Here is a 27,506-nt window from a genome sequence, read left to right as displayed (position 1 = left end):
AGCCAAAACACACCCAGACTGGCCGTCTCTGCATAATCCTTTCTGAACCCTTTATCGAACAAAGCACTGACCTGCAAACTACTCATGACACCCCCTTTATCAAGGAGCCATTAGCCTTTATCTCTATGCATTTACTTGTTAAACTTGCTTTTCCTGTAAAATCTTAATTGATTATGCATGACCATTATCTTTTATTAATCACTTTGTTTACTTCTGTGTATAAATATTGATGCTCACCCCTAATAAAGGGGCCACACTTATTCTAAAGCTTTTGGGTTAGTGTGAGCCCGTTAATCAACGCATTGGTGTCTGGTCTCTGACAGAATTGTGTGCCCATAACCACTCCGCACGAACTCGGGTGCTGGAGAGGTGAGTAAGGACTTGCTTTATTACCTAACAAGCTGACAGTCCAAAACAAGTCATTACTCTAGTCTGCATAGAATACCTCAGACTTAAAGATGCCATTGTCTGAGTTTGCCCCAGCATGACATTTACCTCCCCACACTGTGACATGAGATCATCATGCCACAACGTGGCGATGTTGCATCAAAACGCAGTCATGACGTGAGCCTGTGTCACAGTAGGTTAGTGTTTCATAGGGCCAGACAGTGACTACAGGACCCACAAATGCTCTTGGAGCACTTCTTTTGGGACACAAGATGTCCTGGAGGAAAACAGCATCTTCCCACATATACAAGGATGAATAGCAACCCTAAGAGCATAGTTACAGAGGTATGGATGAGAGTAGCCCCCAAATTCCTTCAGCACAGGCGACTACAACACACTTCCCCCAGCTCCCAGCAGCGAAGGGGAATAATCTGCCCGTGAGCACCTTGTATTTTGAATTTATGAAAAAACTCCTTTTTCAAAGGGCTGCATGGGAATTAGTTAACAGGATTAATGTGCGTAAGTAGCAGACAGCACCTTGGTTAACAGGATCATTGTATGTGTCCTCCATGCATCAGAAACACTGGATCCTGTGGGTTCTACTTATCGCCCATTATAATTATAATCCCTCCACATTAGGAGTCTTCTGCATTGTTTGTCCCATGCTCTAATTTCCAAACAAGTAAAGCACCGGGGCAGCTTAACCACCTTGTTCCCAACCTTATATTTTCTCGTCTTTTGTGTCAGAGAGCCTCATTCCCCGAAGACTAGAGCTTGCAGGATGCTGGTCAAATTCCGTGACCGATCAGACAAGGGGGCGTAGAGAGCATCTGAGCTGAACATGAGCAGTCCCCAATGCTGGCTGAGGCAGATTCATTCAGCTGTTTGGCTTTTTTGAATAACAATATCTTCCCAGTTGTTGGGTAGTTTTTTTTTAATTTCCATTGGGGCTGAGCAAAGGGCTGTGTGAATTTAGGAGCCTGCCTCTGAATGAGCTGGCATCTGAGCCGTATTTACTGATGTTAATTTTGGATTTAATGCACCCCTGCCACTACCCAACAGTTTGCCCTAAAAAGCCTTTTAACTGGCACAAAGGGAGAGGGTCAAAAGTAAGTTGACCCCTGACAGAATGTACAATTATTAGAGAGGCGCGATACACGAGCAGCTGCTGGAACCCCACTGGTACAGCAAAGTGCTTCCAAAAGTCAGAATATGAATAATACACTCAAGGTCTTCCCCCAGCTCTGTGAGGGCCTGCTACTTTCTCCAGGAAGAATTATAGCTCTCCCGAGCAGCTGCAATAATTGTGTTCCTATTATCCTAGGGACCTCCCCCTGACCACCCCCTACAAGTGTCCATTGTCGAGACGGAGTCAAGTGATTACATGCTCTGGCTGATGCTGTTTGGGCCCAGCTGCCTAACTGCTGACACACGAGCACCAAGAGCGCGGACTCGCGTCTGCAAGACGGGACTCTAACATACCAGACCTTTTACATAAGTCAAGCAGGAACAAATGATGCTTTATCAGCCCTGCTGACGGGGCAGCCCCCTCTTCCTTTGAAGTGGTGGCTGCTTATAGGCCCTTACAGCTTTTCCTCCTTAGCACAAGCAAACATCCTCCTTTTGATATGCTACATGCTCATTATCTCTGCCCCATTTAATGATTTTTGATTGAAGGATGGCAGCTCAGTTGCCAAGAGAATAGTTAAAGAGGCTCCACACAGTCAGGCCTACAAGAAAGGCCTTCCTTGTGCAGCAGCCTAAATTTGGAATTTCTTAACAGTGTGTTCTTGTTCTTAGCGGCAGATAAGGGCTGAGCGTGAAATTCTTAATTAAGCAGTAAATAGAGAGTAGGGTGTCAGCAGATGCAGCCAGTAGCCATGGAGACCAAGTCACATGAACAAGAGAACTGAGACTAAACATAGGCCTCAGGCTTGGATGTGAGTGACAGCTGAAGAATCCTACAAAGCTTGTAAACTGGATTAATTAGTTGACTAATTATTTCATATAGTTAAACGTAACAAAAATAAAAAAACCAGCTCACAATGTTAAACAGCAGAGCATTCCGAGGGCTAAAACCAAAAATGTCATTCTCTCTGTTTCAATTTACAGATTCATCTATTTTAAGGCTGGAAGACACCACTGTGGCCATCTTATCTGACCTCCTGCATAGCACAGAGCAGAGAATTTCACCCAGTGATTCCTGTATGTAGTCCAATAACCTGTGATGGACTTTTTTTTTTTTAAGAAAGATATCCAAACTTGATCTAAAGACTTCAAGTGCTGGAGAAACCACCATACCCTCCTGTAGTTTTGGTCCAATGGTCGATAATCCTCACTGTTTAAAAAGTGTGCCTTATATCCGATTTGATATTGTATAACTTTAACTTCCAGTAACGTGCACTAGAGTTTAGGATAGCAATTAAGTGGCACCTCAATGCCACAAATACATTCATTTCAGATTTTCTCCCTCACCACAAAGTTAGCTTTTCAGTAATAAATATTATATTAATGGTCTCCCAGTTATAATGTAAATAAAGTACTAGTTGCAGTCTAGTCAGATATTCTCAGCATGGATTATAAATGTGAGGTGGAGGTGTTTTCATTCATTTGAATGCCAGACATGTGAATCTTTTCTCCTGTATTAAAACACCATGTACTAAATGCAACACAATCAGAATGCAAACAAGACGGAAGGAGGAATAGAAATGTAACCATTATGTTTGAGACTGCTGCATGCTAAATGGTACATCATAGGTCACTATTGCTGACAGCATTAGTCAGATCAATTTCTTTAATGTCAACAACGCGCCAAGCAATGTGCCACAGTTTTTCAGCTTTCCCAGGTTTCCCTATTTCAGGGAAAATTTTATGCAGGGTATTCAAAGTGCCCAACTGTTGACATATATGTACTTGAAATAATAGGTCTTCAGTGAGGAATTATCATCAGATTTGCGTGTAGCTGTATGTGTCTTTTTTCCCCCTTCTTACTGTTAGTAAATTGCAAAGAAATCAAGATTTTTTGCTCTGGTGATAGATGTCTAGCACAGCCTTGGGTGAGTCACTTAACTTCTCTAGGTTTTACTGCAATCAGATCAGTGCAAATCAGAAGTAACTCAATAAAGCCAATGAACTTGTATGAGTGTCAAAATGGTCTATGTGAGTCAAGTTCAGGCCCTCTGTGTGTTAGCGTAGCTAAGGGTATGTCTACATTACTGAGAAGTATGCTATCCAGGGGGGTCTATTGCCTGCATTGAAGCCTGAACCACGGTGTTCTCCCTGCTGTTTTAACTGTATAAACTGGAATAAAGAGAGTGCAAGTACATCTATGGGAGCTCCAAGTTACACCCTGGTTGCAGTATAGATATAGTTTGTGTGTGAAAAAGCAATGAGAATAGCTACCTCCCAAGGGTACTGTGAGGTCTAGTAACTTCCGGTACTGCCATTATTAATCATGGTCCTAATCATTACTTCTCCTTTCACAACCAGAATTTAGCACCAGAGTGACTGATTTGCTGGAGAAAAGGATAAAGGGGTGAAAGTCCCAGGTTTTGAAGAGGTTGCCAATGCCAAATTGCAAAATTAGCAGGCATTGGTGATCACAATAAAGAACAGGAAATAGTCACAATATTTAGAAATTATCTCTAAAAAAGTCAATGTTTTCAAACGCATGGGCCTATAAAACCACTGAGAGTTCACGATGTAAGGACACCTACTTCATATGAGTAATCCTTAGTCAAAAAAATACTCCCATGACTTTCAGTGGGTGCAGGATTGGACTCACAGCAAATGTCTCCCAAGACATTTAAGGTGGAGGATTCAGAGAATTGATAATGGACTCCAAAGCTTTTTCACCTCCAAAGCACCAGTTGCCAAGGCTCATGCTGTACCCGCCTTTGTGGATAACAAGAGATTAAGGCCCTGACCCTGTAAAGACTTGGGCATGTGTGTAACTTGTTATTTGAGTAGTCCTATTGACTTAAAGCTATGTCCATGCCTAAGACCTTGCAGATCAGGACCTTTAATTGCAGATTGGCCACTCCAGCACTGCTCATTTGCACAACGTTACATATATTACTTGCATTGCACTTACCTAAATAGGTTAGCTTCCTCAATTTGCTGTTGAAAAACCAGTCACAGCCCTTGTCATGATCGTGTGAAGGAAGTGACTGGAGTGGCTGACCAGGTCTTGTCCCACAGAACACCATGACCTCAACATAGGATGGGAGGTTCTCATGTTCTACCAGTAAGTAATTCCCAGCAATGAAGTTATTGAATGTAGCCGAGTACTAGATGGAGGGAAACATAATGAACAGGCATTTTCTTAAAGAGTAATGCGTTCTTTTGTCATTTGGTATCAGAAGCATAAAATGTTAAAAACTATGTATGATATGTGGGAAATGGATGCTAAATCAATCCTCCTGACCGCATTAAAACAAAGGTAGAAATTATGGACCATCAAGACCAAGCTTTGGTGAGTCCTGAGTGGTGCATAGGTCTTGTTCTGGTCCTATGCACCACGGCGAACATTCACCAATAGTACTCAGGATGCTCTTCCAGCTTAGAGCAATTTCATAAAGGTGCCAGTGTATGTGATCTGAAGACTATCTTGTGTTCTTTTATGAGCATGCAGTACTTTTCCTCCTTTGTTTGCCCATCCAGAACAATGGGAGGATTTCTCTTCCCTTGTTTCTTGATACGGTTTTGGTGAATGCCGTTCATCCATTACAAAAGCCATTTTATAAATAAACAAACAAACAAACAAAGAAACAGCATTACCTGCAGTTGTTTGCTCACAAAAGGGTTACCAAATGTCAGAGTGTAAGTCTCCTGGTCTAAGAGCAGAGCCATCCAACCATAGGGGTTTGATAAAGTATCAGAGACGTAATAGACTGTGGTTGTCTTATTATTACTATCAGTCACAGTTAAATTATAAGGAAAGTCTGGAGCCTCTTTTCTAGGAAAAAGACATTAAATCTGTGTTAAAACCCTTCATTTAATAATATCATTACATTGTATTTGTTCTACAGTAGCACCTACAGGCCCCATCTGGGATGGGGGTGCAGGCTCTGCCCTGTGGTGTTCATACTGTAAATAGACAAGAAAGACAAATAGTGAAGAGGGGACAGAGATGAAGTGACTTGTCCAAGGTTCCACAGAAGGTCTGTGGCAGAGCCAGACCTGTTTGCTATTTGCTAAACCATGTTTTCTGAAGCAGGGATTGCTGGTCTCCCACATCCTAGGTGCATACCCTAACTGTTGGTCTAGTGCAGGTTGGGTCTCTCTCTCTTGCTCTGTCACACTCTCATGTTTTTTCATGAAAAATTTCTAAAGGACTAATGTGAAATGAAAACAAGTTCCCAAAACTTCAACATTTTTCACAAGTCCTGTTTCCAGCCAGCTCCAGAGATTATTCGGTTGATTAACAGGCCTTCTACACAGTCATTTCCTAAAGCCAGAACAAGAATATATCTGAATTGTGTGACATCTAGGACATTACCTCAGTTTTTAGGACCTGATCCAAAGCCCGCTGAAGTTAGCAGGATTCTTTCAATTGACTTCATTGGATCCTTAGAAATATGGCCTGGAAACTATGGGTTCTATTCCCAGTTCTGTCACTTAACTTCTCTATGTTTCAGTTATTCCATCTCTAAAATGCAGATAATACCTAATTCATGAAGCTTAATTTACTGGAGTTTCTACCACCCTTTGAGATCTTTGGATGGAAAGCACTACTGTCTGTAAGTGCAACACATTAGCATTATATGTCTTTCCACAATGTTAACTTCTCGGGGGGGAGCAAATATATGAATAATATCTATAAAATGGCCATTAAACAATGGGAAGCATATGTCATTTTGGCTCACAAATATCTTTTTCAGCTCATGCACAAAGGAGGAGACTTGAAAGAGAGAGTGTGGATCACAACTTGGACCACTGTTTGATTAGTCAGCGCCTCACAAAACAGGTGATGATTTCATAGAGCCATTTATCTGATCACCCAAAGAAAAACTCAAAAAACTACTACTTCTCTAATTTCCCATTTCTCACCTAGCTCCAGTACAGCCCATCAAAAATTATTCAACAATGTACAGTAACAATGACAACATTAATGTGTGTGTGACATATTGTCATTAATATGACTGAATTCCAGGGCTAAAAAGAATAAAGTACAGCTGGGATTACTAGATTCACCCATATTGATTACCCCAAAGCTTTTACCATAGGACAGCCCTCTGTTCCCCCTTATTGTCCCCCAAATTGTAAGAACGTAAGAGCAGCCATACTGGGACAAACCAATGGTCCATCTAGCCCAGTATCCTGTCTTCCAACAGTGCCAATGCCAGGTGCTTCTGAGGGAATGAACAGAACAGGGAATCACTGAGTGATTCATCCCTGGTCATCCACTCCCAGCTTCTGGCAATCAGAGGCTAGGGACATCCAGAGCAGGGGATTGCATCCCTGACCATCTTGACTAATAGCTGTTGACGGATATATCCCACATGGACTTATCTAGTTCTTTTTTTAACCCTGTTATAGTTTTGGCCTTTACAACATTTCTTGGTAATGAATTCCACAGGTTGACTGTGTGTTGTGTGAAATAGTACTTCTTTTTGTTTTTTTTAAACCTGCCACCTATTAATCTCATTGGGTGACCCCTGGTTCTTGTATTATGTGAAGGAGTAAATAAGAACATAAGAACGGTCATACTGGATCAGACCAAAGGTCCATCTAGCCCAATATGCTGTCTTCTAACAGTGGCCAATGCCAGGTGCCCCAGAGAGAATGAACAGAACAGGTAATCATCAAGTGATCCATCCCTTGTCGTCCATTCCCAGCTTCTGGTAAACAGAGGCTAGGGACACCAACACAGGCTAAGGACACCACAGAAGCTCGGGGTGCCAATACAACAATAATACTTCTTTATTCACCTTCTCCACACCAGTTACAATTTTATAGACCTCTATCATATACCCTCTTAGTCATCTCTTTTCCAAGTGGAAAAGTCCAAGCCTTTTTAATCTCACCTCATATGGAAGCTGCTCCATACTCTTAACCATTTTTGTTGCTCTTCTCTGTACCCTTTCAATTCTAATATATCTTTTTTGAGATTGGGGTGATCAGAAGTGCAACAGTATTCAAGTTGCAGGTGTACCATGGGTTTACATACTGGCATTATGATATTTTATGAATTATTATCTATCCTTTTCCTAATGGTTCCTAACAGTCTGTTAGCTTTTTTGACTGCCACTTTAAACTGAGCAGATGTTTTCAGAAAACAGTCCACAATGACTCCATGATCTCTTTCTTCAGTGGTTACAGCTAATTTGCTGCATGTATAGTTTGGATTATGATTTTGTTATGTATAGTTTTGATGATGTTTTCCAATGTATATATCTTTGCATTTATCAACAATGAATTTTATGCACCTTTTTGTTGCCCAGTTGCCCACTTTTGTGAGATCCATTTGTAACTATTTGCTGTCTGCTTTGGACTTAAATATCTTGAGTAATTTTGCATTCTCTGAAAATTTTGCCACCTTACTGTTTACCATATTTTCCAGATCATTTTTGAATATGTTGAATAGGACTTGTCCCAGTGCAGAGCCCTTAGGGGACACCACTATTTACCTGTCTCCATTCTGAAAACTGACCATTTATCCCTACCCTTTGTTTTATGTCTTTTAACCGGTTATTGGTCCGTGGGAGGACTTTCCCTCTTATCTCATGACTTTTGGACATTTGGAATGATTTGTTTTACAGTTTAAACTGATCTCAGTCATTTTTGTTGGCCAAAATGACTTGCCAACTGTTATGATAGTTTCCTAATAGGGGGCGTTACAGTACACTTAAGTTTAGGGAATGTCTAGGAATTTAGAGAACTCTACTTTCAGGAAGTGCTTGCTGAGAAAGTACAGTATATGCAGAGGAAGGAATAAAGTCTAAATGTTACATTACCTTGGTTGTTAATTATTATGCTTAAACACGAACATGGTCTTGGACGAGAATCATAATATACAAGTACATGTAATCACTAACTGAAAATATTGCCACCAAAAACAAACATCCAAAAGAGAAAAATTATAATCAGATGGCATACCAGATCCCTGTCCGCCGCTTGTTCAGGGAAAGCCCCTGGCAGGCCGGGCTGGTTTGTTTATCTGCAGCATCCACAGGTTCAGCTGATCACAGCTCTCACTGGCCGCAGTTTGCCGTTCCAGGCCAATAGAGGCTGCAGGAAGGGCGGCCAGCACATCCCTCGGCCTGTGCCACTTCTCACAGCCCATGGAGATGCAGATTTCTGGGAACTAGCCAAACAGTCAGATGCTACCAGAGTGGCTATCACAGATCACGCAGTGAAGCATTTCAGCACAAGTGATATCCAAAACTGTGCAGTATCAGAGACATAACCTCAGTTTATCTGCAGTGAATTCATGTAGTTTATCCAGGAATTCAGTCATACCAGGTAGTCATATAGCAAGCCTAATCAGCAGTTAGAATCACTGAGACTCTATTAAATAAACCAGTAAAGAGCAAAGAAAATATTTCTTGAATTGAGGAATACTCCCACAAAGGCTATAATAGCAGCCTGGTACAGTGTTTAATGTCAAGATGCACATGTCCATTGGTGCCTACAGCCCCAGAATCACTGCAGCTGGCAGCAGTGGAAGGAGCAATAGACAAAAAGGAAGAGACACACGGAAAGTCTAAAGCCAGCTAAGACCTCCCAGAAATATAAAGGGCCCTACTGGACAAAACCATGCATTAGGAAGCAAGTTACATGTGTTGATCAGATAAATCCTTGTTCATATAATGTATCAGTGGATGGGCATATTTAACTGAAAGTGCAAATACATTAGCCCACTACAAATACAAAACATAACATGGACATGGGAGGATGATGAAATATGCACTCCACTCAGTCATGATCAGCAGGACACCGGAGATACATAGGCCAGCAAGTGACCGAAAAATACTGGAACAGACTTTCAATATTATACCCCACCAGAAGAATCAAATGCAAGGCAGTCTCTTGTCATCGGAAGAAAGACTTGTACTCATTCAAACATCAAACCACTTGCAAATAAATACCAGATTTGTACCCACTGCCTCCCCAATATCTGGCCAATGAAGGCTGTCAGAGTGTTGGGCTTTTTTACAATCTGCTTCTTTAAAAAAAACAACAAAAACAACCTTTCAGTTCTCCATTATTAGCCAGCTCCTAGCATAATGAATAATGTAATAACACATTACACTGCTCAAAGACAAGCTTAGCCTTGCACCCAAGCAGTGATTCTTGTACTTCCTGACCCTTCCCACCCACCCAAGTCCATACTTTCTGGTAAGTTAGTTAACCCCTCTTGTTTTGTCACATCTAGAATTAGATTGTGTAGAAAGATGTTGCCCAAAGAGCTTACATACCATAGAGAAATTACCATACTTGTGTGCACTGTAAAAATGACACAGCTTTCCATGCATTTTGAAAGAGTTGCATAATAGAATCACACAATTTCCCTTAAAAGTAACTGGGAGTTCACCCTTTAATGGCAATGGGAGAGGTGAGGCTAATTCCTTTGTAGCTCAAAGTATTGGCAAACAAAGGGTGTAGGAAGGGAACATAGCACAAGAAGCCTTCCCTGGTTGTGTCCTTGAGGAGAGACCTGGCGCGATCCCTTTGGGGATACGTGACATTGCTCTCAGCCCTCCTCCTGACCAGCCAAGAGAGTTTATCCTATATGGTAGGAAGTGGACAGAGTTTGCTTTCAAAGGGTGGCAGGATGATGTGGCAGTGTAGTGTACATTCCCCCAAAGCTCCAGGAGGGATTCTGGCTGAGTCAGCCCTGCTGGGGCTCACACTACACCATAGCCCTTCCCTTATCACCGGCCACAATCATAGTTTCAAAGACAAAAACTGGCCCATGTATGGAAAGGTTTAGGGCAGGGGTGGCCAAATGCAGCCATGGGATCTTCCATGGATCCTTAATACAGAGGTGCAGTTGTTCAGGGTTACAGGTCCCAGGATAGAAAGCTCCATCCTGACCCAAAAAAAGGCCTGGCATGCTAGGACCTGAGCTATCTATGGGCCATGCCTCTGTAGTGAAGATGAATGTAGCTTCGATCAGCATCTCTTAACATGAACTAGGTAAGATCCCAGGCTATTGCCTTTTACAGAACACTCAGCAGGAGGATAGTGGGGGGGGGGGGGGATTATGGAGACAAGAACAATAGAAACTGACTGGAAGGAGTTTAGAAAATGGTTCACTACTAATAAACGTCCCCTTGCAGGCATCAGATGGGCCAAGGTATTCATACTAATTAAGTAAGCAAGTGACAATCACTGCTGTACGGTCATAGGTTGTGAGCACTTTCACATTTGCTCAGGTACAGAGAAAAACCTTCTTACAAGTAATAGCACTATCAGAGTGAGCTGAGGGTACTCATGTGACAGAAGGTTTGAGTCTCTTCTCACTTATACTAGTGTAAATCCAGAGTAACTCCAGTGAAACCAATGGTGCTACAGTGATGTAAAACCACAGCAAGTGGGAGGAGATTCAGGGCCACAATCCCCAGCTTCAGTGCAACATGTCACTTTTGGTTTTCTATGTTCACAGGATCTCTGCATTATATTGAAGTCCTCCAGGCAACTGGGTGTTTGCGGCAGTTTTTCTATGGGAGCTCTCAACTAGCACCCTTTAATAGGTGTACAAGTGGACAGGAACTTCAGGCTGGGCAAACCAGTCTGGGTATAATCTGTCAGTCATACCGTTTTGCACTGCTGCCCATCACTGTAGTAGGAGAGTGCCTTGCGTGTATCATCAGTAACAATGGCAAAGTCCCTAATTGTCTTCATGGAGTCACTGGCATTTCTCCCGTTTTGGCCTAAAATACTCAATTTGTGGGTTTTTTTATTTTTTTTCCTCTTTAGGTTTTATTCATCTACTCTTTGTTTTAGGTTGATTGGGGGTTGTTTTTTGTTTTGGTAGTTTGGAGATTTTTGGGTGGAAGGGGTGTAAGTGTCATTCCTGTGGTGGGAAGGCCTTTCCAAAAAGGAAGGTTTTGCAACGTTTCTTGAGGACAGACATACTCCATGTTCCCTGAATAGCCTTCAGAGGTCTGTTCCACAGCTGGATCGCCTCAACTGGGAATGATTTTTCCCCAACTCTCCAACGTTTTGTCCTACTCTTCATTCAGATATTATCCTACCCCCATGCACCTTAACCCGGCATCAGCACCAAAAAAATCAAGCCAGGTTTTGGGAGGGTTGAAAAAGTCCTGACACCTTATGCAAGCGTTAGTTCGTCCAAGTTAACCCTGACATTGATACCAGGTTCCCTTCAAAAGGATGCCCCTGTGCTTGTTTTCATATCCTTGCCAAAATGGGACTACAACCGCTAATGGAATTTACCAGCCACAATTAGCATCATTTTCATTTGCCCTAAATAGCCAACAATTTCACTGTGCCCTAAATAGCCACCAATCTACCTCTATTTAATGTTAATGAAGCAGAGGAGCACAGGCACAAGTATTTCTAATTCAAAGGAGCCAAGGGAGCCTGCATGGATCATTAACATGAGAGAGCTTCATTACCAAAAGAAAGAGCCTTTCCCTGAACTTCCCCTGGCTTTTTTTTGAAAGAAACCAGGAGGCAGTGGTCTTAATGCAAAATTAACCCCTGCTTTAAACAGTCGGAAGCTTTTACAAACTGTATCAGGAAAAAAAAATGGATGACTCATTGACAGTGCTGTATTTTTATATCGAAGTGGAGTAATTCAATTAAGGAGTAATTTGCTTTAGAAATATGGCATAGTTACGAGACAGAACTTTACAATCTGAATCACAATTTACCATTGCGGCTGTATAAACTGTTATGTAATTTAGCTCAAGTGTACTGTGTAGAGCTGTTGAATGTAGATGGCCCACAAAGGATTTGCTGAACCAATCAACAGCACCAAGGAGAACAAATATTAACTCTCCTGTTTATGTTTACCATTAGCTTCCTTATCCTAAGGCTCCATATCTCTGCGTATGGAGGCAGGCGCTGTGTTTCTCTCTAAATGCATTCTGTTTGGTACATTTGTGAAATAACCCATTATGATTATCCATCTCCTTAAAACAGGAAATCAAATAGCAGCTCCCTTCAAATGGGGCTGCAAACATTTGTGTCAATACTCTAATTTACTGCTGTACAAATGGAGGCTAAATGCACACAATGACTACAGCAAACTCTTATCGTTTAGGTCTTGGGCCCAGGAATATATATACATATATATTTTAATTGCAGAGGTTCAAAACCTTTACATATTGTCACTAAATGTGTGTACCCAAGTCCAAAGACTGGGAATGTGATTCTTATCTCCCTTGCGTGATGTAACTCCTGTCTTCAGTTGACATTCTCCTGATTTACATTGGTATAAGTATGAGAAGAATCTGGCCTTTTGTGCCTGGTTTTCAGAGATGCTGAGGAGTCTTCACAGGAAATACAATTCTGAAAATCAGACACAAGGTGTTTCAAGTTGGGCATCCAGAAACTGAGGCACTCACTGAAAATTTGGAAGCGTGCATTTTTGGACTGCCATAATTTACCTCACAGCCGAACTGCCATTGTCCAAGAACGTTACACTAAAAATCAATTCAATATTAGGATCGATCAATTATGGAAGAAATACAGTGTAGCAAGCCGGACACAGGAAGGAAATTCAAACAGGTAGTCTTGTTAATTGAACAGCCAGCGTCCAGCTGTTAAATGCTCACCAGCTAAACCACATCACATACCCCTGATAAGACCAATTTAAGCTAACAGAGGAGTGTGTGTAAATGTAGGAAAGGCATCTGTAGGTGTGAATAAGTGTGTGTGTTTAGCGAAGATGTGTGTACAGAGGGCCACAGTGTAGTGAGTGGAAAAGTGTGACTTTGCATGTGTTTGATGCGGGAAGAGGTACACGCATAGGCACGCAGAGGCATAGGTAAGTAAAGATCAAAGGAGAAGCAAAACTAGACTAATTATTTGAACTCTTCTCTTGAAGTCATGGAAGTAGGGGGTACACGATTCCTTTTACACTGGCACATCAAGGACTGCTGTGTTTGTAGCAAGTGCATGCACTGCAGGAGAGGATATTGGACCAGATTTAGGAATTAAGGTAATCAAAGATTGAGCTAATCTTTTCCTCTCTGGCAAAATAAAGGAGAGAAGCAATAAAAGGCTCAGTTGCAAGGTTGGAGCTGGGCAAAAATCCCGGCTTTCAAAATTCCGCAGTGGAGACAGATGAAACTGAGTGAATTGCAAAGTTACTCCTGGACAGTATAAAGTTTACTCAGTGTTTTTATAATTCCTTGGGATGGAAGGTGCTGTATAATGGAGATTATTCTAATGCTTTCGTCTTGTAAAAACCATGCATGAGGAGAAGAAACTTTTAAAATCACTTAATCACATTATGACAATTTTTTAATGAGAATTTATTTTAATATTAATAGGGACTCACATTTTCAAGATAATATGGTTAGCAGTGGCATTTTGAGCAACCGTATCTAGCCTGCAGTCACTCAGCACTACACCATGGCATAGCTGTTCTTCACAGCACTCAATAACTTTCTCGCATGTAGATTTATAAAGACTTTTATAAGCTTCAATTACATTTTTAAAAGATGTAAAGAGCCCTTCCAGGGCAGTTTAAGTGACACATTAGTTTAAATTTCAACTGGACTTGACAGAAACTGCTCCTTTTATAGAGATAGGATCAAGGTTGCAAAGTTGGCTCCAGATCCATAATTTCCCTCAAAGTTCTTGGGATTTTAGATTCAGATAGAACAGGTAGAAATTCTACCATCTACTATTTATAATAAAAAATTAATGATTTTTTTTTCTTTTACAAAATAGAAATGTTATTGCAAAAACATCCCTTTGTGGGGAGGAGGGTATTTTTCAATTGGGTATTGATCAAAAAACTGAAAAGCAACAAATCAAAGATTTGGGGGGTTTTCAGAGACCAAAACTGGATTTTTTTTAAAATATTGTCAAACTCCCTACATATTCTGAAAAAAAAAAAAAAAGCCACTTTTCTCCCAATTTTTTCATGGCAGTGTGTGTGAATGTGTGCGTGTGTGGGGGATTAATTCTTTACTAGTTCTATATTTAGGGCTTAAGTTTGGCCCACAGTAAGAATAGCAGGCAGCTGTGAATTTGAGATCCTGATCTCAACCTCCCAAAAGTGACTCCATGGGACGGATTCATTTATATATGCAACCAAAAAGGGCCCTTGTCAAGGCATGCTGAATTCATCTCTCTCTTCCCTCCTTAATATCTCCTGCCAAGTAACAGCATGACAAGCAAACATGGTGCATTTGGGTTAATATCAACAAGACATGAAAGCAAAAAACACAGAATCAATATTCAGACAAATAGGACCAAATTCTGATCTCTTTATACTAGGGTAAATCTGAAGCAACTCCATGTGAGTCACTGCATTTATTGCTGTGCAACCAAGCATCTGTTCCATTCTCTTTAAACAAAAATACACAGTACTTCCAACACTGTGGAATCAGAGTGAGATTCTGACGGCTGGACTCTAGAGTGTTTTGTTAATAGCCCTAGAAAACTTCTGGCTGCATAAGAAAAGGAGGATAGTCTTGTGGCTATAGCACTACACTAAGACTCCGGTGATCTGGGTTTGATTCTTAACATTTGCCATCAGGGTCTTTCCCCCCTTTCAGATACAATCCACTCCAACAGCATTAACAGATAAGATAAAAACCTGGCCTCCTGCATTGCATGGCTCTGAGGAAGTACAAGTGGTACTGTGATCATAGATAGGAAATTCTACCAGCTAGAAGGTCATCTGCATCATGCCTGGAGATGCCATGCAGAATTATTCCCTACAGTATATTTTTTGTGCTTTGCTCAGTCCAGTTTTAGATTACTCAAATGATAGTACTTTCTTCTATCATTCTCCGGGGAGATGGTCCAAGACCAATAGACTTCATTGTGAGGAAATTCTCCCTGCTTCCCAGTTTTCCTCTCTCAACTTCTTCCCATTTTTCCTAGTTACACTCTCTTAAACTGTCCCCTCTTTCTCCTTTACAACATTCAGTACCTCTGGATGCAATACATCTTCCTCCAAGACATTCTCTGGTCATGCTGTAAATATTTACTTTAATCTTACAATCTCTGTAGCCCCTTATTTACTTCCCTCCACACTTCTCTGATGAGTCCATTTGTAGAGCACTGTCCCTGTGAATGAAGCCTCTTTGACCTATACTCTATTTGAATGCACATTATGTGGGCTGATGTTCCAGGCTGCAAGCGGATGTTCTTTCAACTTAACATGATGGTGATTTGGCTGGTAGTGCACACTCTGGAGAGTGAGATCTGGAAATAGCATAGAGAAGATGCTTTTGATCTCCATGGAGGAGGGTTACTCAATTCAGAAAACATTCCACTGGAGGACAGGCTAGCAGCTGGCCTTGGGAAGTAGTGCTGCCAAGTATCTTTGGCATCAGCTGACTCCCTGCTCTTGGAAAGAATGGAAAGAAGAGGGAGGTTAGCCTGAAAGGAAAGGAAAGAGCCAAAGGCCCTTGCTGCAACTTGCCTAAAACTATTAAGCCATCCACCTGCAGTGAAGGGCAATGCTGAATGCCAGATTCAAACTTTCCCCAAGTTCATAAATGCTGGATCTAAAGTTCTAATTAATTGTTAGTTCTGCTCACCCCACAAGACCCACTGGCACTGTGAATTGGAAGGAACAAGAGGGATCTGAATATTTGTTAGAGAAGTGCACCACCACTTTTTATGCATTATCATCATTTATATTCTGGGGGCACCCAGAGGCCCCAATCAAGACTGGGGCATCACTGAGCTAGGGGCTGTATGTACATAGAATAAGCAAAAGTCTCTGCCTCCCAAGAGCTTGCAATCTAAACAGACAAGACAATCTTAACAGACAACACAAGTTACTTCCCCCAAAGAGTGGGAAGGGAAGTAACTTGCCCAAGGCCCAGAGCTACCCAGAGGAGGGGCAAGTGGGGCAATTTGCCCCGGGTCCCGCGATCCACTCTGGGTTTTCAGCGGCACTTCTGTGGCGGACCCTTCACTCACTCCGGGTCTTTGGTTGTGGGTCCTTCAATGCAGCACAAGACATGGAGCAAGTGAAGGACCCGCCACTGAAGTGCTGCCGAAACCTTGGAGCACAGCCTGGTGAGTACAAGCACCGCAAGTGGAGGAAAAAAAAAAGCCACGATTGGCGGCACTTAGGCTGCTCTACCGCCGCTGCTTCGTTCTTCGGCAGCAATTCGGCGGTGGAACCTTCCCTCCAAGAGGAACCCGCTGCTGAATTGCCGATAAGGACCTGGCCCTGCCCCAGGCCCCCTGAATCCTCTGGGTGGCCCTGCCATGGCCATATAGCAGAGCCAGGAATAAGACATAGGTCTCCTTACTCCTGGGTAGTGCGTGATCCACTAAACCACACAACTCCATAATCCCGCTGATTACAGACTTTTGGTTTAGTGAAAGTGAGTAGAAATAGTATTTGCATGAAAAGTTTCTATGTAGGTGAAGGCTACAGAAAATGTCCCCCAGTTCTGCAATTATACAGCAACTTTTTTTTTTCTATTTGGAAATGGTTTTCCTTCTTCTAATAATACGAAGACTCTGAATTATTTACATCTATCTGACAGCGCTCTTCAGCACTGCTGCCAGTGTGCAACAAACTTGAAACAGCAAAAATGGAAAATGGTACAGATTTGTACACTAAACAGAAAATGAAATGATGGGGAGCTTGGGGAGGGAGAATCAAAAAGCTGGAGTGGGTTTTTTTTTCCCACGTGTTAAAACACTTTTTCTTAAGAGAGAGCAATTCTAATGTATCCTCCCTCTACGAGCAGTAGTGGTAACGTTTGGCTACGCAACATTTCTCCTTTAGCTGCCAGCAGTTCAAATGCAGTAACCAGTCCAGCTCACATAGGCAGTAGTAGCAACAAGGGGCGAAGTGGAATAGCACATTGGAGCTATATGTCCATTAAAGCTGAAGTGAGAAATTTGCCTCTACCTGAGCGTTGTAGGAAGAGTCTGACACACAGGAGATCTGGTAGGAAACTGAACTTTAGAATCATAGAAGATTAGGGTTGGAAGAGACCTCAGGAGGTCGTCCAGTCCAATCCCCTGCTCAAAGCAGGACCAACCCCAGCTAAATCATCCCAGCCATGAAATGTTGGTTCCAATATTAATAGTATTAGATGAAGCTGAAAGTTCATTAAATTAACATGGAAAATGAATGAACTTAAGTGAGTTTGCCAGAGATAAGTGTAACCAGCCATTACCTTCAGAACAATCCACACTTGGGGAAAAAATTGTAAGAACATTCTCCTTGTTTTGAACCTAATGTAATTCAAACTTTTTTCTTTAATCCTCCATTACCTGTGATGCCCTCTTACTTGTCTAAAAATATCTGGTGGGGACTCGAAATCTGGGTTCAACTCCCAATTCTGCCATAAACTCTGTGACCTTGGCCAAGTCATTTAGTCCAAAGATGTCCACTAGTTTTGGTTAACTCAGTTTCAGGTACATCTTGAGATACACAGATGACTGATTTTCATTTACACTAAGGCACGTTTACACCACTTTGACAGTGCGAAGGGTTGTACAATTGGCATAAATTACAACTACATCTACTTTAAGGCTCCTTTGCACTGACAGAGTTATGTGAAGGGACTGGAGAATAAACAAGAATCAGGTTTTTAAGGTCCAACCTTCCCCTTGGACAAGTTCAGATTTTACAGATATAGAAACCAAGATAATAAGGGTAAGTGATTTGCCTAGGACCACAAAGAGAGGCCATTGCAGAGCTGGGATTAATCTTAGCCTTCCTTAGCTCCACAACTGTGCCCAGACCTGATACCTCTTCCCAATATGGAACATAAAAGCCCAGGCCAGACCTGGTCTTGCAAAGATGTAATTGCTACTTACAAACCAATAGACATACGGTGAAAAATCACGTCCCTTCCACAAACACTCCCCCTAGCAGCATGACTGAAGTTAGCACTGGCCACGCAGGAAGCTCCAAGTGTGTCCAGAGAAGCAAGAAGATGACTTCCTTCCTGTTCTGTGAGGGAGCCATCCAGATCTTCAAGGATGGCCGAATGGGGAAACGGGAATGACACCTGGTTGGGTGAATTCAGGAATGCCAACCGTTCAGCTCTCACTGTAAATCCGCCTGGGGAAACAAGCAACCATTCAGAAATGCAAGGTCACACCTTTGTCTGACTGGGTGCAGGGGCACTACCTACCTTTCTTCTTCCCCTCAGTGAACAAGGGGTTAATCTCAACTCAGCTTCCTGTCAGAGAAATGGCTGCTTGGGACAGAAAGGGGAACCTGCAGACCTCCACACCCTGGGTCTGTTGTGTGGTTGGCCACATACGTCACATGTTATTGGTTCTACTTACTGACTAGATAATGAAATATTTTAAACAGAAGAGTCACAACCAGATGGGAAGCATGGTCATCGGAATGGCCTTACTGCATAGACTCAAGAGCCAGTATCCCACCTCTAGTCCAGTATCCCACCTCTGACAGGTCTTTTGGTTCGAGCACTGGCTTCAGATGCAGCAGTAACAGTAGGTTGGCCCCAAACTAAAATAATCAAATAGGCTCATAACTCCCCCTGCACCTGGCCCAGGGCCCAAAGCAAACCAAATATAGCACTTTTGTTCACTAGTCACTGTTTGTTAATATAGGATCTTCCTATTGCACAGCTGAAGTTACTTTGGGGGCAGATTTTGCCTTCCTGGTGCCATTTGATCTCTGCTACTGAAGTATTTTTCACCATTTTTGCAGGAAAGTGTATGTTTTTAATATAGTTTATAATTACACACACACACACATTTAACAGGTAATTGCAGTTGGAACTTTCTTCAAAGAGCCTTTGGGTAGCTCTTGAAAACTCAGATGAATTTTTTGTTTCCATACATTATCTCAGGAAAATTCATTTAAGATTTAGGGTGGCCTGAGGTACAACCTCATTGGAATTCTATGAAGATGTGTTGTAGTGATTACAGAATATGCCACTATGTTGAAGTATTACCCCTGAAAAAGGAATATTAACAAATGAATGTGTTAATCCCTACCCCTGCGTCCCAATGGGGCTTCTGAATACTTGTCCCAAACTCAGAAAAACTGGAAAATTAAATCATGGTTGGGGGGGAAAAAAACACCTTCATCTCAAATCTATGCAGCATTCATGGCTGTCAGTTTAACAGCCTGGCTCTTCCAGGTAAAGAATCCATGTGCAGCATCTACACCCACAGCCCCAGACATGAGTGAGCAAATTGCAGTAAGGGGCTGGCAAAGCACAAAAAGGTTGTAAGGAAACTCTCATGTTTCAGCCCACCAGTGATATCAGAACACTGAGGACTACTTTCAAAAACACCCTAATGAACACCTATGTGTCCAAGGGGTGGAGTTACAAATTAATGCTCCCACCTAAAATTATGGCCCAGAGCTGACCCAGCTTAGCAGACGTGTTGATTTGCAGGACAACTACATAAAGTTTTCCTATGACCCTCCTTCCCACAGCATTTGAGCACCTCAATATTTTTAATGGGTTTATCCTCACAACACCACTCCAACATGGGGGGGGAGAGGGGAAACTGAGGTACAAAGAGACTAGGTAACTTGTCTAAAGTCATACAGGAAGTCTGCGGAAAGGCAAGGAATTAAACCCAGGTCTCTCAAGTCACAAGGTAGTGCCCTAGTCAGTGGATCATCCTTCCTCCAGGATACAGCTAGCAAAGTCTAGAGATGCCTCTCGGTGAGGAAATAAAATCACAAAGGTAACACCAAACTCTACAGAACTCAAGGATTTTTCAGACTCTGCTATGTCAGAGTGTCAATGTAAATGTAACTTACCCTGGCCTTGGTAACAGCCAGAACAGGTGCTGATTGCAGTGCAGGTGCTAATATCAAAGTTCATGAAAGATGTATTGGAAACCAACAGTTCATGCCTTTGGGGAGTTTTCAGCCCTGATGACATGCAGCTACTGTCCTGCAAGATGAAAGTAAAGAGCACAGCTGAACTCATCAGCATTTGAGTCTACCGAGTGAAACAAGCTCAGGGTTCAGATCCTCAGCTGCTGCAAATTGACATAGCTCCTTTGAAGTCCACAAAGCTGGGACCAATTTACACCATCTGAGGATCTGGTCCAGGCTGTACAAAACATTCACAACAAAACTTGAGAGCACACAGACAGCAAATAAATATAGAGAAAGAAGAAGAGATGAGGGTGAAAAAAACAAACAAACAAAAAACATAGGCAAAGAGGCAAAAAAAACAACCAGAAAGAGAAAATGGACAGGAACAAGATGACAGTAGCCCTTCCAGGACATAGCACCAGGAGACAAGGGGGTGGCTGGTCCCATCTGCTAGTCCATGTGCTGCTGCTGGGAGCAATCGTATGCACAGAGACGGTGAGGAGAGTGGAAAAGGAGCTGGCATGACCCCATTGATGTTCATCTGGGGCCCACTCACTACTTTGGAAAGACCGTCAACAGCAGAAAGCAAAACCAAAACCCTACACAAATATTGTATCAAGGAACTTTAAACACATGAATCAAAAAATGCAATTTAAAGATACTCTATCAGCAACAGGATTTTTTTAATTAGCTGGTTTAATACCATTAAAGATGGCATTGTCCCTTTAAGAGACAGGTGCGCTGCCATTCCCCTGGAGCCCTCCCCAAGGAAGGAAGTTGGAGATTCTCTAGGTGAAGAACTTGGTTCCAAGTCAGTACAGAGTTAATGCCTCACCATGGGGTTACACAGACCAGACAGATTTTGCTCTTACAACATTTTTTTCCTACCTACTTTTTTGATTTATTCATGTCCATCCCATCACCCCTAATTATATGCCTTTGCTTCACATTGCACAAGCTGTTTCCTTTCTTAATGTTTTCACCCTTTGAATATTTTTAGAAGACTGTTTCACTCTTTCCTCCTCCCCAAATGTGCATCACCTGCCTTGGACAAAGAAGTTAACGCTTTCTTTTACATGCAATGCAGATGCATCTGGTTCATTCACTGAAAGAAGTAAAGGCCCTGATCCAAAGCCCACTGAAGTAAACAGGAGCCTTTTTATTGATGTCTGTTAGCTTTTGCTCAGGCCCAGATACTACAGCACTAAAGGACTGAGGACCTGTCAGGGTTCCCTCCCCACTCTGAACTTTAGCTGTGTATGTTTATGACAGGACCCAATTTCAATTTTCCTAATATTTCAGAAAATAACAATCTGCTTGCAAGGCATCTTTTAAAAAACAAAACAGCTGGCAGAGCAGAATAGCCAATGTTCCTGTTCAATTCATGTCACAAAGTTTTAATTGATGTTAAAGAGACATCATTATTAAAGGGAGAATTACATAAATTAAGATGTAAATTATGACAAGGCGACTCTTATCATGAGATAATTAAAGATAATCACACCCTTGGGGGGCAGTGAGGAACAACGCACAGCTGAGCACCTCAGCATCTCTTAACAAGTAAAGCACTTGAGTTCTCCCTTGGATCCTGTAACAACACAAACAAAGAGAGCCATCCCTTCAAGTCTGAGAGCAATTCACTGTGCAGCTAGAACACTGGAAGATTAGTTGTTTGGGGCCGTAGCTTTATTTGAGCTCTGTACTCCTTATGGATCAATCCATTACATTAAAGTACTGTCCTCCCCAGGCTTATAAATTAACCTTTTAAAAATATATATCCATCAGCCAATCAGATTGGTAATGTACCCCAAGCAATTCAGTAAGCTGCGCTAGAAACCAGAGCAGAAAAATATGAAAAAGAAAGCTGTGGGCAGCTGTTGCTAAGATTCTATTATTAATTAAAAGGTTTGCATTCCAGTATCACCCAGAAGACTCAGTCAGGACGGGAACCTTATTGTGCAAGATGCTGCACAAGCACATAGTGAAGATTCAATTTACCATCATGAATTCAACTTACTGTCATAAATAATAACAGTTAGCACTTGATTGTATTTCTCATGTTCAAAGACGACGTAATTCTCAGAATTGGAGTTGAAAAGCTGAAATTTCCCACAGAAAAAAATTCAGAAGAGTGTTGATTTGACACCATTGAAACATTTGATTTGAAGGTTTTACAGAGTGAGGAATCGACAGAAAGGTTAAAAATATTTCCCAAAAGATTGGAATTATGTACCCGACTCCCAGACTTGTGCTCAGGCCACTAGACTAAATTTTTCAGTGACACCTGGTTATACGCTGGCTGGGCATTTTTGTAAAAAGTTAAAACTAATGATGGTTAGAGCTGGTCAAAATATTATCAACAGAAGAATTTTCCATCAACAACTACTTTTAGTTCAAATCTAAATGTTTCATGGGAATGTGTCAATTTTTAACAAGAAAATTAATGGAAAAAAATCAAAATATTTCACTTCAGCGGTGTCAAAATCTGTCATTTTTGATACTGTTAAATGTTTCTTTTCAAAAGTGTAATTTCAATTCCTTCTATTTAGTCTGTTACACTCTGTTATAATATTAATTTCAATATAATATTTAATATTATATCAAATGGAATGTTTCGACCGTCTCAAATCAACTCTCTTCTGAATTTTTTTTCTGTGGGGAATTTCAGCTTTTCACTCCAAATTGGACTTGAAAAAAAACTGGACTTGCCCACAAAATGGAAATTCTGTCTCTGGCTCAGTTTTACCTTTTGTGCCTGGACACAGCGTTGTACTTGGAGATACAGTATAACCTGTAGAACCTGGCATGTGAAAAGCGACATTATATCCAGTGTTTATAAACTTATTATACTTCCCTCTACTACCCTCCTAAAATAGAGGCAGCTAATATTATGAAGCCACTGACTTGGAAGGGTAATGTTGCTGGCACACTTCCCTCTCATTCAGTACCGAATCAGTGCTCTTGCATGATGTTACAGGCATTGTGCTGCTGGAGTGCTGTTTTTCAGGTGGAATGGAAGAAACGTAGGCCCTTAGTATTCAAGATATGGAGGTTTCTCAAAGCTCAGAGCTTAAGTGAAGCTGGCACTGAGAAAATAGCTAAATCTCTTCTGGAGAAGTTGGCTTTTGTATCTCCTTCTATTGGGTCTGATACTAGTCTGTAAGGAGGACCTTTTTAAAATAGCGTGGGCTGAAAAAGCAGAATGAAAACAGCTATTGGAGTTCTTACCTTTTGACCAAAGTGTCCAAGTAATAAACTATTAGCAACAGTGGTGTTTCCAAGGCTTTCTACGATGTCTATTCCAAAATCTTTGCAAGCATAGATCTGGAAATTTCGGAGTTCCAGGTTGCGGCTGCTAAAAATCTATTTAAAATAAAAATAAATTCAGAAAAGTTCTGTGGTTCACTATTAGCCTTTCACCATTGTGTAGAAGAAGGGGGAGACTGTCAAAAGCACAAATAGAAGTCGAGCATCTAATTTTTCTTTGAAAATCTCACCCTAAATTCTTTACTCCTGATTGCGAAGATTCAGAAAAATAGCTTTGAACTCTTACAAGTTATTTCCATGTTGATACAAAAACTGCACTGGAAAAAATGAGACTAAATAGTCAGCAATATCCAGGGTTTAAAATGCTGTAAATATTGTTTTTGTAACTATTGGAGAGAGCAATAGCTAAAGACGACAAAGGAAAAAAAGGATGTATTATAAAGTGGCATTCCTTGAACATAATCAAGGTATTGTTTACAACCACATGATTATGGGAAGATAGCTGTTGATGGGTAGCACATTCAGGAAACACAGACTAAATCTCATTATTATGATATGATGGGGCATTAAGGTACAAAGAATAATAAATTGGTTGGTTAGGCAGTCTGGCTATCAGAGTCAGCATGACAGATAAAAGGTGACCAAAACTGGAAAACACTGGTCAACTTTATGTTGTTTCATACAAATAAACTTTTCCAGAACCAGCAAATTCCATTACAGGATGTTGAAAAATTCAACAGTGTACAAAGAAGAGCCACAGAAAGGATTTGAGACTAGAAACATGTCTTACAGAGACTTTAAGGACTCAATCCGTTTAGTTTATGAAAGAGAAAATTAAGAGATGACTTGATCACAGCTTGCAAGTACCTACATGGGAAGAAGGTATTAGATACTATAGGGCTCTTTAGTCATTTTTTCACAAAAAGAGGGTAATTAACCATTGAAAGAATTAACCAAAGCATGGTGGTGGATTCTCCATCATTTAGAATCTTTAAAATGAGTTTGACTGTCCTTCCAAAAAGTCTGATCTAGTTCCATCCTAAGATACTGGGGCAGATGCAGGAACTACTGGGTTAAATCTGGCCTATATTACTCTGGAAGTCAGACTAGATCAGTGGTTTTCAATCTGTGGTCCACAGACCCCTAGGGGTCCGCACACTATGTCTAAGATTTCCAAGGGGGTCCACTCCTCCACTCGGAATTTTTAGGGGTCCACAAATGAAAAAAGGTTGAAAACCACTGAACTGGATGATCACAGTGATCCCTGCTGCGGTACCAAATGACCAAAGTGGGTACAGAGGAGCTGCACCTTTTAGAATTATACTGAAGTGTCCTGAACTACCAAAATACAATTAAAACAAATTATACCTGAGCCCCGCCTTGATTTCTCCAGGCTGTGAAGCTCTGGAACAGAACTGGGCCCAGGCCATCTTCACATTTGGGCTGGTATTTTGGATACACCAGGAGACCATACCTGTTTAAGAAGAAAAACGAAGGAAGAGAATGCTTAACTTTCTTTCTGTATATTTATGTATGTGTAGGTTTTTCTGTGATACTTACGGTATCTTAGTGCCTAAGCCTGCACCAGTTCTCTGCATAGGCACATTTATTCAGAAATAAAGAGGTTTTGTACTCAAATATATATAACAATCCTTGTCCAGAAGTAGTTCTCTAAAACCCATGCCATTTTTCTTGCAAGTGCCTTCAGAATTCGCCACAAGAGAGATATTGCTCAGGCTGAAATAAGATAGCTATGAACTCTTACCATCCTTCCATCAAACTTTGGCCAACTTTGCTGCCTCTGAACTAATTGCATCCAAACAGAGAGTCCCTTCCAATTTGGAATCCAACAATATAAGGGTAAGTTTTGATTCCAACAGTGCCAAAGTTTGGGTGTTTCTGCATGTGACAATTTTGGTTTGACCAGTTGGAAGGTTTCTATTTAGATCATGATTCAAACTTCCTGAAAATTCAGGGGTGTTTGTACAGTGAGTTTTAGGTTAGGCTTCTGATTGTAGTTTGTTTAAGACAATTAAGGGAAAACTCTTTAAAGGCCTTCTAGAACCCCCAATGTTTGGTACTACAGAAATAATAATTATATTGCAATATCATATACGTAGATAGCATATCTACCGGTAATGCCCTGTGGGATCTCTTCACTCCAATTCAGCAAAGAATTTAATCACATGCTTAGTTTTAAGCATGTGAATAATCCCAGTTCTATTCAATAAAGCACTTAATCACATGCTTAAATATAAGTATGTCCTTAAAGTTAAGCACATAAGCACCTGTTTAAGTGTTTTGCTGAATAAGAATGGGATTACTCACAGGCTTGAAGTTAAGCAGGTGATTAAGTACTTTGCTAATTCAAGACCTTAAATCTACAGGGATCACTTCATCTGCTACTGAAATGCAGCAAGTCTAGGGTGAAATGCATCATCTGTTAACACTACACATGAAGACTACGCAATAGTTTAGAATGACTAGAAGTGAAAAAGGATGTATCTAACTGAAACTTGAAATTTAAACTATTTACAGATAATCCATGAGAAATAAACCAAACTGAATCATTATCAGATGACTTCATTCTGCTGTGGAGAAATGCTATTATAGATGAGAGAAGATTTTAAATTTTAAATAAAAACAAAGCTCTGAAGTTATATTTAAAGGGACAGAGCCTAATTATCTATTGCAATTATAGTCCATGTTATGGGGAAAAAATCCTTAAGCAGTTCATGCTATAGAAAAAAATCTTTAACCAAAGGGAATCCCCAAATACCTTGTGCAGGAATGAGCTGTGTTCTTACTGAAGGTGAGAAGAGGAGTTTGTGATGGCCCCTCAGGCGAGAGATGAAAGAAATAGCCATAACCAGCAGCACACACTGTATTAGCCTGCAGACAAGCATGCATTACAGTTAGAAAAGATTCCTGGCAATTAAAAGCTTTGTTTTTAAATTCATTTTGGGCCAAGCCCTCTACTCCTACACCCTTAACTCACACAGTTCTTCTAAGTGCTATATAAGAGCTAAGTATTTATTTATTATTATTAATTTATTATTATTGAAGTCAGTGCAAATTCTGCCAAGTATGGACTACAGCATCCTCACTCCTGCTTTCTTTCTCACCCAGGGCCACCCTCCACCCTCAAGCCATGCAATAGTATTTGGCAGACAAGCCGGCATATCACATAGCACCACTTGATTTCCATTCTGATCTGTAATTTCTACAACAGGCAGGTATGCAAAACTCCAGGTTGGCTAAAATTTCTTGTTCATTGAACATTATTTTATACATAAGTGGGCTGTTTAAATCTTGTTCTACCAATTTCTCTCTCTCAATATGCAAACAAACAAACAAACAAACAAACAAACTAGAACTAATGCAATGCTAGAGTTGAGAAATTGAACAGAACATGCAGAGTGAAAGTTTAACGGACGAGTGATATATCAATGGTTGGAAGCTGAATCTAAAACACATTCAAACTAGACATAAAGGGCAGTTTTTTAAAAATATCAGAGGGGTAGCGGTGTTAGTCTGGATCTGTAAAAAGCGACGAGTCCTTTGGCATCTTATAGACTAACAGATGTATTGGAGCATAAGCTTTTGTGAGTGAATACCCACTTCATCAGATGAGGGATATTAACTATTGGAGGAAGTGAGTTAAAGACATGGTGGATTCTCCACCACACAAAGGGCTTGTCTACATCAGAAAGTTGCAGTGCTGGTGAGGGAGTTACAGCGCTGCAACTTTGAAGGTGTACACATCTGCAGGGCATCACCAGCGCTGCAACTCCCTGTTTGCAGCGCTGGCCGTACTCCCGTTTTGTCTCAGGTGTAGAGGATCCAGCGCTGGTGATCCAGCGCTGGTAATCCAATGTAGACACTTACCAGCGCT

General features: G+C 41.2%; 1 protein-coding gene across 5 annotated transcripts in view; it reads right to left on the bottom strand.

Annotated features, from left to right (window-relative positions):
• PKHD1 (PKHD1 ciliary IPT domain containing fibrocystin/polyductin) overlaps positions 1 to 27,506 on the bottom strand; it is a 391,543-nt gene that overhangs the window by 155,962 nt on the left and 208,075 nt on the right. For all 5 annotated transcript variants that reach the window (XM_030555225.1, XM_030555227.1, XM_030555226.1 and 2 more), the window contains 7 exons: positions 26,391 to 26,503; positions 24,980 to 25,085; positions 23,573 to 23,707; positions 20,282 to 20,417; positions 18,343 to 18,589; positions 5,167 to 5,344; positions 4,481 to 4,676 (listed from right to left, as the gene is read on the bottom strand). In XM_030555225.1, coding sequence (XP_030411085.1) covers positions 4,481 to 4,676; positions 5,167 to 5,344; positions 18,343 to 18,589; positions 20,282 to 20,417; positions 23,573 to 23,707; positions 24,980 to 25,085; positions 26,391 to 26,503 — 1,111 coding nt within the window. The remainder of the gene's footprint in view (positions 1 to 4,480; positions 4,677 to 5,166; positions 5,345 to 18,342; positions 18,590 to 20,281; positions 20,418 to 23,572; positions 23,708 to 24,979; positions 25,086 to 26,390; positions 26,504 to 27,506) is intronic.

This window comes from Gopherus evgoodei, chromosome 3, assembly GCF_007399415.2.
Source record: "Gopherus evgoodei ecotype Sinaloan lineage chromosome 3, rGopEvg1_v1.p, whole genome shotgun sequence".
NCBI classification, from domain to species: domain Eukaryota; kingdom Metazoa; phylum Chordata; order Testudines; family Testudinidae; genus Gopherus; species Gopherus evgoodei.
Note: the sequence above shows the minus strand (reverse complement) of the source record. Positions and strands in the feature narration are given on the sequence as shown.